This window comes from Aulonocara sp. 'chitande type north' Nkhata Bay, linkage group LG14 (assembly GCF_057382095.1).
Source record: "Aulonocara sp. 'chitande type north' Nkhata Bay isolate Kocher_YH1m ecotype deep benthic linkage group LG14, A_spYH_male_GT1.1, whole genome shotgun sequence".
Classification (NCBI taxonomy): Eukaryota; Metazoa; Chordata; class Actinopteri; order Cichliformes; family Cichlidae; genus Aulonocara; species Aulonocara sp. 'chitande type north' Nkhata Bay.
In genome coordinates, this window is record NC_141357.1 from 16,092,702 (window position 1) to 16,105,810 (window position 13,109).

Consider the following 13,109-nt stretch of genomic DNA (forward strand, 5'->3'; position numbering starts at 1 on the left):
TTACAGCATACATATTTAGAAGCGCCAGTTAAATCTTAAAAACCTATTTGCTGCTTGGCGGCTTTGCCTGAAAATAAGGTTTTAAAAAGCGTCTTTTCCCGGGAAGTGTTTTTTTTTTTTAAATATCCTAGCTCCCTCTTTGTACTAGAGCTGGGCAAATCGATTTTTGTTGTGTGAAAGTGTTGTGGAAAGTAGAAATCGAAGTGATTTAGCGTTCATTAAAATGTTGTCAGAAGTTTCAGATTGATGACGATTCATCTCAGATATCATGGCGATCTGCTCTCCCCTGATACGCTGCCTTTATAGGTTAGTCAGTATCGGTATCAGCAGTACTGGCCCCGTATTTACATGGTATCGGATCGAAACCAAATTTTGCACAGCACTACTTTGCGGTCACGTGAGGTCTGCCCTTCCTCCTGTTCCCATGGCAACGGGTAACCAAACATTTCAAAGTCGGTGTCCCGTGAGCTGGAGCCAATATAAGTAGTACGCTAATTTCTTTTTAAAACCACATTAATTATTTGAGCTAGCTGGAAGTTATCCATGAGCAAAGTATAATATTTAGACTTTTTTTTTAACAAATATAGTCTGTTTCACTGACCCACAGTAACCGAGAACTATGGTAAGTGTTAGGTTAAAAATAAAAAAGCTATTCTATGCTAAATCCCAGTGTTCAAATGCATGACCGTTATCTGCTGATAACTCCTGAGCGTTGTAATTACTGCCCCGCAGAGACTTGCCTCGAGCTCCACGTCATCCAGGGGCAAAATGTACCTCGGCCGGTACCGCACACTGGCTTCCGGCTCTCGGGTGGATGAAGATCTGTTTGAGAACCAGAAATCGGTGAGTGTGGGTCCTTGCACACTCAGCGGGAAATGGAGGGAAACACTCAACTCTTATTATTCACAATGATATCCCCAGATATCATCAGAAACTGCATGTAGCTGCAGTGAGAACAGAGGTCGTGGATGAGTTTGGGAGCTGATTACAGCTAAATCTCTGTGTGGATGTCATTGCAGTTTGACAAACGGGTAAAATCAGCAGGTGTAGCAAAGGATTGTTCATGGAAGAACCAGGAAGGAGAGACTCTTCAAATCATCACCAAAGACCTCATCCGAAATCTGCGGTAGGCCAGCATGAAACGAGCTCATTTGAATAAAACATGAAGAGAGTCTGTAAAGTGTGTGTGCTGCTCTGTGATAAACCTCTGCCTTATTTCATGTGATTCAGGCTAATCAGATTGCTATTGCTGATGTTAATACAGTATACCAAGTTTTTGAAACATTATACCACATGTCATCATGCCAGGATCCCCCAGAGAGATCCTTCAAGAGAGTCCGTCTTACTTTCACCAGCTGAGTTTAAGAGGCTCAACTCAACATCCTGGCTGCTCCTCAAGGAGGACAGAGAGGCCCTGAGGCAGGCTTACCAGAGGAAGAAAGAAGAGGAACTTGTAGGAAAGCTGACTGCAATTTTATAACAACAACAAAGAAGTCCACTGATTTAATTAGTATTTTTATGTACTTTTTATTCAGAAAGCTGCAGAGGAAAGGAAGCATAGGATCCATGAGGCAGACCTGTCCCGTAAGCAGAACCAGCCACTGACTGAGCTGGAGATTGAAGCCCGGGAACGTGCACAGCGCCTGGTGGAGCGGAGTAATGCTTTAAGGATGGAACAGGAAGATGAGATCAAACAGCTCAACCAGGTAGGAAGAAAGTGCAGATGTGTGGATGACCAACCTTTAAAAAATATAAACATACCAGTACACAATAATAAACCTGTGTTTGTGTGGTCGTCTCAGCTGATTTTAGGTGCTCAGTGCCAAGCAAACCGTGACTACCAGATCCAGGAGAAGAAGCAGATCCGGATGGAGTTGACAGAGGAGGAAAGGCGTCTGGACAACATGATGGAGGTGGAGCGCCGCAAGGCTCTGGAGACTCTGGACAAGATTGAAGAGCTACGCAGGCAGCAGAGAGTCAAGTAAATGGAGCCCTATCAGAAACACAATCACCCTCTATTCGCGGATTGATTTTTTTGCAATTAACGTCATTCTTCGTCTTCTTCTGTTTGGGAGATCGCAGAAATCCTAATAATGAGCAGCGGAGGTCAACTAGGAGCACTGTCAACACGTGTGTGTGTGCTTTATATTTCAGGGGAAGGCAGGAAATTTACGATCAGATCCAGAAACGCCTGGAGAACCGAGAATTGGAGGAAGGCAAGAAAGAGAAAGAGAGTCAGCAGACACGAGAGGACCAGGAGAGAATGAACCTGGAGGATCTCGAGGTGCACGCGGAGGCGGAGGACACATCCACACATGCAGTTAACGTACACCGCGCTCAGTTTCTGCTCTGACCCATGTCTTCCTCCAGGTGCTGGAGAAGAAGAGGATGGAGCAACAGCTTCTGCAGGAGGAGATCAAGTGCATCAACGCAGAGACCATGCGGGCAAAGGAGCGGAGGATAGAGGAGGAGAAGCTGGCTGACATGAGAGTGAAGGAGTATCTCCTAAAAAAGCAGGTCACAGCCCACTGTTCCTTGTGGACGAGCAAGCTACATCATGTGACACACACATTTGATTCTGACGTTGTTTTTAACGTTAGCAATTCATTAAACCTGCAGGAGCAGCAGGCAGAATGCGAAGCAGAGCAAAGACGAATCAAGAAGGAGAAAGAATTGGAGATTGCTCGTTTGAGGGCTCAGCAAGAAAAAGAAAAAGACTACAAGGCTGAGCAGGTCAGGATCTAACAGATGTGCAATATATGAAGATTTGAAACCTGGCAGAAGATTTACAGATGTTCTTAGCTACTTGTGCTTGTGTATGTGTTTGTCTGGAAGGATGAGCTCCGTGCTCGCAGGAACCAGGACGCTGCAGAGAGAGAGTGGAGGAGAAAAGAGAGGGAGCGGGCTGCAAAGAAAGCGCAGCTGGAGGCGACGCTGAGATCGGCTCACATGGAGCAGGTTCACTACAAAGAGCGCAATCTGTCAGTGGAGGCGAGTCGGGAGAAGGCAGAGTTTGAGAGGCTGCTAAAGTAAGAAAGTCCGTTCGAAACCGATTTTCAAATAATCTTAATACACTCCGTTAAAAGTGCTCTCTCCACGCAGAGTGCAGCAGGAAGAGATGGTCAAAGAGCAGGTGCAAAACGACAGGCAGCATCACAAAGTGCAGCAGCACGCGCAGGACATCCGCCAGCAGATGAAGGAACGCGAGATCTTAGCCACAGCTAAGCGCAAAGAGACCTTCAAGGAGGCCGAACGGTTGATGGAGGAAACTCGGCAGAGACGTCTGCGCCTCGATGAGCTCAAACAGAAGAAGCTCCAGGAGCTTAAGTAAGTGTGTGTGTGGGGGGGTTCACATAATGCAAAGTGTTTCCTCTTCATTCACCTCGCTGTGTGTTTGTAAACCACTCTGCATTTCTCCTATAGTGGCTCTTTCTCAAATAGTGTGTCTTCTCTTTCCCCTCACCCCCAGCGGGTTGCAGCACAGTTGCCCCTCCCTGAGTCTGGTTCTGCTGGAGGTTTCTTCCTGTTAAAATAAGAGTTTTTCCTCCCAAGTGCTTGATCATAGGGAGCTGTGTGATTGTAGGGTCTTTACCTAATAATGTAGAGCACCTTGAGGCTGTTGTTATGAATTACTGCCATACAAATACATTGAATTGTGCTTGTTAATCCACTACAGGGCTACAGGACTCTGTGAAAAGTACTGCAATCAGGTGGAAAGAAAGGTTCAGACCTTGACGGGCTGATCACCTGACCACTGGATTCAAACGACAACACGTGAGAAGTTCTCATCTGGTCCCGCCATTGTATTTACAGTCTAATTTAACGTGTTTCAATGTGGGTTAAAATGTAAAGGAATGTAACAATAAAGACTAATAGTTTACTAGTATGGAAAACACTGGCATTCATGTATTTGAGCTGTTAACTCTATAAATAGATTCAGCAACCATTAGAATAGCTTCTGGGTTTTTCCAAGTCTTCAAATCTCCTAACTTCTGAGGCACACCCAGTTATTCGTCACTATAAGCAGGCCCCAAATATGACAGAACCCTCTCACTTCAGAAAAGAGCCTCAAGGGTTTTCTCTGTAGTTACTGCCTATTTAAACTGATGTAGTCTGTTTTATGTATATTGAAAAAATAATCAACTTTTTTGCCATCACACACAGAGACGGGGTACAATTTTTAGTTTTTATTTAGGCTAGTAGTTCCCTTTCAATTAAGTCATATTCTTCCACTTATCGATGACAGATCCCCTTTATTAATATGCATGACAACAGAAAGGAATTCAACTTATGTCAGGGTTAGGATGACACTTTACACACACAGCTTAAAGCATGTAAGGAAGTTAAGTACATCAAGGTAAGTAACAGGCTCTTATTTCAAACCATTCTTGACAGAGAACTGGATGCATGGAGACTTAGTAAATTTCTTCATCGTAACCATCTAAACACACAACCTACAGGAGTGTTTATGGAGCTAATCGAGCTGTCGTTAAAACACTAAACGTTCCACCAGCCTGTCTTCCTCTGCCTCTTTCTTTGTTCTTGCCACTAAGCATTAACAAAGGAGGTAACAAGACAGGGGAGGGGATGGACGACAGAGAGGTGGGGGTCTCCATCTAAAAGTTTTCAATTCTTCACATCTGTACACGCGAGGAGGAAAAAGAAAAAGAGGGGGAAAAAAAAAAAGTAACGGTGACCGAGGGGAACACCACAACACCTGGCATACACGGACCTCAGCACGAAAAGGGTTCAGAGTAAATACATACACGCGGTACGGTTAAGGGCCCTGGGGTTTAGTGGCCGTGGTCCCGTCCTTGCACATACACAGATACAGTCTCACACAAGCACTGTACACAGCACAAGAGGTCACCTTAATACATGGAGCTAATGAGGGAGCGCTAATATCTAGATGGGTGGAGTGAAGAAGCTCAGTACAGGCTGAGAGAGAGGGGGGTTAAAATTCTTATTCAGACCTTTAGGTCACACACACACACACACACTCCCAGTCACACAGTGACATACGTCTGTATGCATTTAAAACTCCATAAAGCTACACGCCTGTGCAGAATATACTATCATTACTTAGTGTTGCTAGCTATAGCCACTGAAATGGCAATATATGTTCAATATTATATGTAACCTTTTTTCCTCAGAATATACAATGATGAAATGCATTATACAGACAAACGAGACAATGTAAGCTGTCCACATGTTCAGTACATCAAAAGTAAGAGCTCTTCTACATTAATTTCTTCATGAGTGCAAAATCCAATGCTCCTCCACCTACTTCAAAGGCTCATTGCTGAGCTTGAGCAAGTCCACTTCTCCATAAACCAATAAAAAATTTTGACATTAACAAAAAAAACCCCCAAAAAAACCACACAAAAATATCTTAATAAGTAGTCATAAATATGGAATGTGGAAAAAAACAAACGTGTGGTCCAATTTCTTTCAAACAATACAAATAAAAGTCCTTCGATGCAGTTAAGTGTTTTCTCTTGGAACAGGACGACAGAATAAAAAAATAGTGCCAGAAACGAGAGTGGGCTGTTGCTTGCTTGTGGCCCCTGTTGTGAGTAGAAGACCATGGGAAGCTGGTGAGGAACACAAAGGAGGGAGAACAGATGGAAGGAAGGTGTTGGGTTGAGTTGTGGGTGGGGGAGGATGTGGGTAGTTGGGTGTTCACATGCCGTAACCGAAGGTGGTCTGTGGCGGCTGGCCGTAGTTGGGTGCTGCTGTGTAGCCGTAGCCGTAGGGCTGCTGAGGAGGCACGGGCACGTTGGGCCCTGCTGTGAGCATAAGCTGGGGTGTGCCTGCAAGACAACGCCAAGATGAGTACTTAAAAACACCACAGCTGCGATCAAACTATTAAATCTATTCTCAAAAGGCACTACGGTGATCCAGTTTTGAACATGAGGCCTTTTTTACCGTAAACAATGGGTTGAGACTCTGTAGCCTGCTCTTCCTGTTTCCTCAGAGACTCGGAGGCTTCGAGTTTGTCCACCTGTGGGGGCACACGACGACAGCGGATGTGTCACACTTCAGTTAAAGTGAAGACGACGGGGCTCTTGAAGAGCAAGGGTTTGTAAAAACTGACCTCTGGGTTATTTCACTGGCTGACGGATGGGACCATTCCTGACAGGCGAAGACGATTACAGTCCAGATTTAAATAAAAACAGGCTGCGGGAAGCAGGCCTCGCTAAGGAGCCTAAGAGGAATAACTACAACTACAGAGCTACTGGCTACTCTACCTTATGGACATCCACTTACTGTGAAACGAATTAGGGAGTAAGGAGGGGAGACAAAGACAAACAGCTACTGGGTAATAATGGTCCCACCATCCAGCCACCCAAAAACATCTACTCTAACATGTTGAACAAGTGTGAGTATGTAGAGAACCCACCCTGCACCAGTGCAAACACCCTCACATCAGGCTTTTCTTCCAGAACACTACAACTACGCAATTTCAACCATCTTACTGTCACATTTTACCTTTAACTTAACCTCATTCTTTTTAAAAAAAATCACTGTCGTATACTAACCAACCTGCTTGGATCTGTCGTCATCTTTGTTTCCTAGCTTAGCATCCAGTGTGTTCTGAAAACACAAATGCCAATCCACACCAGTAAGAACTTGGTGTTTCCAAGATGTAATACTTTTACAGGCGAAAGTGGCCATTATATACAGGCAAAATTAAATAAATGTAAAATAAGGTCAAATAAAATGAAAAGGTAAATATATATAGATTGATAACCCCTTGCTTCCTCCTTCCAATCATGCAATGAAGTGTTTTAATTCCTTTTTTGTTTTTTTACTACTCACCTGACCTTTACCAGAAAAGAGGTGTGATTGGATGAAGCCCCCCAGACTTTTCAGGCTTTAAACTACATTTTCTAAAGCCTGAAAATCAGACGTTCACTTTTGTCACTTTAATATTGTAGCTAACATGCTACATATCGTATCTCTAACTCCCTGCATGGGTGTAAACAGCTCTGTAAAACATGTAAAAGCCTTGAGATAAACTTTCTCAAACTTCCCATTATTTCTTCTTTGGTGTTTTAGCCTCAGCTCAGAAGCAGACAATGACAGTCGAAAGGACAAAAGATACAGTTGAAACAATTCAGAGAATTAAGCAGCCAGCGGGAAGCTTCAGATATTACCCTCAGTGCTCTCGGCTACGCCAGCGTGCATTGCAGTTGAGATAAGATAACTTAAACAAAAAGGGGGGTTGGATTCTCTCACGGTGGTTTTGGGTTCAGTTCTCTACATACTGTCTGGTTTACTAGTGAAAAAGAAAAACATCAGTCGATCTAGTTAAGAGGCCGTTTTAAGAAAAGTGTGCCGATTTATTAGAGACATGCTGAAGCAGCAGTTTAGTCATTTATTTCTTGAGGAGTGCATGAGAGAAAGACAGAGAAGCAGAGAGCCAAAGTGGAGGGAGCGTGAACGACAGGGTGGAGGGGATGGTACTGTACAGCCAGTTCAACGTTTCCAAGAAGCAGGCACAGCCAACAACATGTCTCTTAGCCTGGCCTGAGTGCAGCTGATGCTACCAAGGGAGGAGGAGGGAAATGCATGCTGGTCGTTTTCTACAAGTTCTGATTTTTTTCTCCCCAGTGGATACACCCGGACTACAGATTTTATTCCCTGACCCACAAAAGCAATTTGTCGCTTGAAGAGAGCTCACTTTGCAAGAATACTCAGAGAAACAGAGAAAAATACACCCTCTAAAAATGCATGTAACAGGCTAACATTTATGGTTTCTAATGCCAGTATTGTAACTATAGCACTGAAATAAGTACAGGCAGACAGAAAACAACAGAAAAGAAATACTTTGTTAAAATGGAGCCTCTGTGGCTCCTCTAATGCTAATATTACACTCAGCTGCAGTCTATGCTAATGCACCACTGTTTAAACAGAACAATATCCTCCCAAGATTTGATTAAAACCAAAAAAAGGCAAACCTAGAACATCGACAGTATAAACACATCTGCTTCCTGAAATAAACTTGTTAGCAGTAGAGCGCAGCTGAGCAGAGGTACGAGACAGTAAAACATGAATTAATCTACAAATCTCAGAAAAAGGACCTGACCCACAGCAGGTGAGGGGAGGCTAAGCAGAGTGGCACTGTTCACCCACGGCCGAGGAGAGCTGATAAGCATGCTGGCTTCAGTCGAGGGCTCGGTTGCACGTCTGACACAAATATGTGAAAGGGCTTTCTCTAAGAGGCAGACTTACAAAGACCAACTGAGAGACTCTGAAGCTGCTTTCAGCTGCGGCAGGTGGCCGTTACCGTTGCACTGCTATAACAGATCTTCAAAAAAATGACTGTGGAAGTGTCATAAAGTCTCAGGAGCTGAATCAGCAATTAATCTGAGTTTAGCTGTCAGCTACGTGTCCAATTCACCAATCAGTTCTGTGATTCCTGGCCTGAGGCAAAACTCAAGCCGTCACGGACACACCAGCAAGCCGATCAGGGCTCTTGATGGGCGTGAAGAGCCCCGCTCTGGAGTCTCGTGGGTTGGTAGGTGGTCTAGTGGAGATGTGGAATTTACAGTCAGAAGCAGCAGAGAGTGACATGGGAGAGGGGACGGGAGGGGAGGGAACATGCAGTTTGTACTAGTTTTACTGCTCCAAACTACAGGCTACAGGACAGGGGACAGGGTCAAAAAGAATGATTAGAAAATGGATTGGACTTTCACCTTTTCCTTTATCGCATCAACCTGGAAAGGAAATTCAGAGAGGCAACTTAGGGAGGAAAAAACAAATGGGAGTCTCCCAAAATAGAAAGTGACAGAGAGAAAGAGAGAGAGAGAGCAAACAGAGGACTTGTCACTTAAAGAAGAAATATAAAAATCCTACGAGTGATGCGGGTAATTAATGCCACTTTTGATACAAATGCACACTTGAGATCAAACCTGCTACCGTGAACTTGCGCCTCACTTTTTAGACTAGTATAAACAACATGGCTCCTCTATGTCGCTAAAAAAGACCCAGATATACACAATCCCTTCATTTAACGTGACACAATCACTTTGTTTCTTTAACAGCTTAAATAACAGACTGAAGTATTTTGAATTTATCATCAAAAACTGGAACATAAATGTGTAAATGCTTCACTCGGGTTTGCGCGCTGTTATGAAAGAATCAGGTGTTTCTCTTTCGTGTGGGCTTTGCTTGCCATGTAACAGAGATAAATGGCGTAATGAGTCACACAGCAGTTATGAATCTCCTCCGTAACACATTTGTATGGAAAAGCAGCTTGAATAGATGGAAACCCAAATGAAAAAAGGAAAACACCAGTGATGACACATGGTGACTGACAGATGCAAAGGACGATGAACATGAATGAAGGAAAGAACTGGCAGTACTGGGAGGTGGGGGCTTTAACTGTGCAATACTTGTTACGTTTCGGTGTTGTCAGTGTTTTGTTTTTGCGTGACTTATGTATTTCCTGCTTTACTTTGAAAGTCTGTGTTATCTTAGTGTGTTCAGTTTACATTTTCCCTGTCTCGTCAGGTCTAATTTGCCCCAGCTGTGTTTCCCTCCTGTGGTCCATTCCCTGATTGCCCCTTCTATGTATTTAAGCCTTGTGTTTCAGTGTGTCATGGTCGCGATCTCCCCCGTGTTGTAAATAGTTGTGAATGGGTTTGTTAATATTTTCGTTTGAGACACCTTCGTTTTGGGATTTTGGTGGAGAGCTTTAGTTTTTTTTCTCGTGTGTTTTGCTTTATTTTTATTTTCCTGCGTTGCACCCCGGTTGCCTAGGCCGGGGTGTAACATATGGGGGCTCGTCCGGGATTGCCTTCGCTGGGGGGTCCGGGGACCGCCCCAGCCTTCGTCGTCTGCTGGAGGGTCAGTGGGACCGCTCCAGCCTTCATCAGCTTCGTCTGCCTTCGCTGAGGGGAGGGTCCGTGGGACCACCCCAGCCTTTGTCGTCGCTGGAGGGTCCGTGGGACCGCTCCAGCCTTCATCCGCCTTCGCTGGAGGGTCTGAGGGACCGCTCCAGCCTTCGTCGTCTGCTGGAGGGTCAGTGGGACCGCTCCAGCCTTCATCAACTTCGTCTGCCTTCATCCGCCTTCGCTGGGGGGAGGGTCCGTGGGACCGCCCCAGCCTTTGTCGTCGCTGGAGGGTCCGTGGGACCGCTCCAGCCTTTGTCCGCCTTCGCTGGAGGGTCAGTGGGACCGCTCCAGCCTTCGTCAGCCTTCGTTTGTCTTCGCTGGAGGGTCCGAGGGACCGCTCCAGCCTTCGTCGTCTGCTGGAGGGTCAGTGGGACCGCTCCAGCCTTCATCAGCCTTCGTCCGTCTTCGCTGGAGGGTCCGTTGGAGGGACCGCTTCAGCCTTCGTCCGCCTTCGCTGGAGGGTCCGAGGCACCGCTCCGGCCTTCGTCTGCCTTCGCTGGAGGGTCCGAGGCACCGCTCCGGCCTTCGTCTGCCTTCGCTGGAGGGTCCGGGGGACCGCTCCAGCCTTCGTCGTCTGCTGGAGGGTCCGTGGGACCGCTCCAGCCTCCACCAGCCTTCATCCGCTTTTGATCAAACATTTCACTTGGGGTTACATGTTTGATTTTTGGGTGGGGGGAAATGTTACGTTTCGGTGTTGTCAGTGTTTTGTTTTTGCGTGACTTATGTATTTCCTGCTTTACTTTGAAAGTCTGTGTTATCTTAGTGTGTTCAGTTTACATTTTCCCTGTCTCGTCAGGTCTAATTTGCCCCAGCTGTGTTTCCCTCCTGTGGTCCATTCCCTGATTGCCCCTTCTATGTATTTAAGCCTTGTGTTTCAGTGTGTCATGGTCGCGATCTCCCCCGTGTTGTAAATAGTTGTGAATGGGTTTGTTAATATTTTCGTTTGAGACACCTTCGTTTTGGGATTTTGGTGGAGAGCTTTAGTTTTTTTTCTCGTGTGTTTTGCTTTATTTTTATTTTCCTGCGTTGCACCCCGGTTGCCTAGGCCGGGGTGTAACAACTGTTGAGAGTCCAACAGTATTTGCAAACACATTTTAGCTGCTGCTACTGTTTCTTGTAACAGATGGATGGAAATCCTGGGCACTGATCAGAAAAAAGATTTCTTAAGATTTTTCTTAGTCTTCCAAAGATGGCTGAAGGGACGATGGGACTAATTTAAGTCTTTAAATCTAACAGCAGAAGAAACATCTCTGCATGTCCTTATACAGTTGTGGTCAGAGGTTTGGACACACACAAACACTCACCATGGCCATGAATGTCATGGTTACTTTGGGCTTATAATGTTCTTTTTCTAGGGTGGAATGATTGTACAGCATACATCTTTAATGATTTTAAAAGACAAGGGTCTGGTGCACAAGTTTGAATTTATTTATGATCTTCTGCTATTTAGACAGAATCAAAAATGCACATAAATCTGATCCACAGTATCTTTTAACTTGACAAGACTTATTAACTTCTCATTAGTGATCAGAATTGACTACAACTGGTTGTTTCTCTTTACCAGCATGAAAAGGATTTGTTTGACAGCACTCACTGGAAGACCCAAGCTGTCACCCTCAGATGAGAGGAAATGGGTTAGGATGTTCAGGAACAACCCAGGAACCACCATGAGGCTTAAGCCTGTCATGAGCTGGAAACTGCTGGAACACCAGTAACACTTGTTACTGTGAAGCAAGTTTAACATCACCATGGACAGAGAGTGCTGACCAAAAAAGAAGTCCCTGCTCCAAAATAAACACCTTCAAGTGGAGTAATTTACAGCCTACCACATGAACAAGACAAATGCTTTCGTTGGAGAAGTAAAGGTGAGGGTTTTAAACATAAGTACCAGCTGTCAACCATGGTGGTGGCGGCATCATGCTCTGGGGCTGTTTTGATGCCAGTAGTACTGGTACATTGCACAACGTGTATGGAATAATGTAGGAGGAGGATTATCTCCAAGTTCTTCAACTTCATCTTAAATCAGCTACACATTTGAAACTTGGACAGAATTACACGTTCTAACAGGAAAATGATCCTAAAAATACATCAGAACTGTTTTTGGAATGAATAAAGCAGACTTAAAATACGTTTCTAGAATAGCCTTTCCAAAGCCCCGACCTCAATCCTATTTATAATTTGTGGAATACACATAAAAGCCAACTAATTTAAATGAATTCTTCCAATTCTGTTAAGAAGAGTGGTCAAATATCCAGCCAGAATTATAATGAAAGCTTATTGATGGCTACCAAAAGCATCTGGTCGATGCTTGCTAAGGGACATTTAACTAAATATAAGTGGGGATCTATGTATATATGGTACCCTGTATTTACCTTTGTGTCTGTGTGGATTAGAGAAAATATAAAATAAATTCAAACGTATGCAGCCAATTCTTGTTTTTAAAAATATTAAAGATGTATGCTGTACAATCATTTAACCCTGGAAAGCGAACGCCTCAAAGAAATCACTTAGCTGTAGAGCTGGGCGATATGAGATTTTTTCATATCACGATATGTTTTTTTCATTTTAGGCGATAACGATATCTATCACGATATAAGCCAAATAACTATATTTGTAAGATTTAAATGTGCCGTTGCTCACAAGTAAAATGTGAAATAATCAGCAGCTTGTTTTTATTTAAATATTTATTTCCCATAATAAGTTCAACAGGGTAGATGTACTTAAGGAACATGAGACTTTTTCAGATAAATAAAGGCAAATATTGCAAACTACACAAAAGGCAGCCGCTAAAGCGTTTAAGTTTCAAAATAGAACAAACGAAACAGACTAAATTGTCAATTCCACTTAGAAACAAAATATTAATTCTAAAAATAAATCTTAGTTTGTTTTACAGAAGAACAGACAAAACTGACTAACTTTTGTCAATATCAAATAAACTGAGAACTAAAAGGAAATTCTCAAGCTCTCCTTGTTGTATAGCTGAGCTTTTCAAACAGTTTTAACAGTTACTTTAGTCTGACAAAAGCCGAATGACGAATTAGCGCTTCCAGTTAGAGACTGAGGCTACGTCCACACGTACACGGGTATTTTTGAAAACGGAGATTTTCCGTTTTCGTTTTAAAAAAATAATCCCGTCCACACATAAAGGCAGAAATGAAGGAAAACGCTGCTATGAACATGCCAAAGCAGCAGGTGGCGCTAGATTCC

The 13,109-nt window shown here is 44.0% G+C and overlaps 2 protein-coding genes across 6 annotated transcripts in view; one reads left to right on the forward strand and one right to left on the reverse strand.

Annotated features, from left to right (window-relative positions):
* The first annotated feature begins 402 nt into the window (after window positions 1-402).
* On the forward strand, window positions 403-3,894 carry cfap45 (cilia and flagella associated protein 45). Of its 2 annotated transcripts, XM_086261214.1 has the most exons (13): window positions 449-486; window positions 608-622; window positions 733-843; window positions 1,020-1,126; window positions 1,309-1,453; window positions 1,536-1,706; window positions 1,803-1,981; window positions 2,155-2,284; window positions 2,371-2,517; window positions 2,620-2,733; window positions 2,836-3,029; window positions 3,103-3,327; window positions 3,677-3,894. In XM_086261214.1, the coding sequence occupies exons 2-13, from the start codon at window positions 620-622 to the stop codon at window positions 3,741-3,743; spliced, it is 1,593 nt and encodes a 530-aa protein (XP_086117340.1). In that variant the 5' UTR covers window positions 449-486; window positions 608-619; the 3' UTR covers window positions 3,744-3,894. The 2 variants fall into 2 exon arrangements, with proteins under 2 accessions (XP_086117339.1, XP_086117340.1); XM_086261213.1 differs by having other exon boundaries at window positions 403-622.
* A 280-nt stretch (window positions 3,895-4,174) lies between these two features.
* The window catches only part of LOC147314341 (clathrin heavy chain 1-like), a 30,582-nt gene continuing 21,647 nt past the window's right edge, over window positions 4,175-13,109 (reverse strand). The window contains exons 31-34 of one of the 4 annotated variants that reach the window (XM_086261211.1): window positions 8,703-8,723; window positions 6,098-6,135; window positions 5,929-6,004; window positions 5,675-5,813 (exon numbers count right to left, since the gene is read on the reverse strand). In XM_086261211.1, the coding sequence (XP_086117337.1) occupies window positions 5,974-6,004; window positions 6,098-6,135; window positions 8,703-8,723 (90 nt within the window). In that variant the 3' untranslated portion in view covers window positions 5,675-5,813; window positions 5,929-5,973. Of the gene's footprint in view, window positions 5,814-5,928; window positions 6,136-8,702; window positions 8,724-13,109 lie in introns of all 4 variants that reach the window. The other 3 variants (XM_086261209.1, XR_015124648.1, XM_086261210.1) reach the window with 3 other exon arrangements.

Bases quoted from the DNA above. Each gene is read 5' to 3' on its own strand.
- cfap45 (XM_086261213.1), top strand. The intron at 844-1,019 runs GTGAGTGTGGGT...ATGTCATTGCAG, and splicing joins TGTTTGAGAACCAGAAATCG to TTTGACAAACGGGTAAAATC. The intron at 3,328-3,676 runs GTAAGTGTGTGT...AATCCACTACAG, and splicing joins AAGAAGCTCCAGGAGCTTAA to GGCTACAGGACTCTGTGAAA.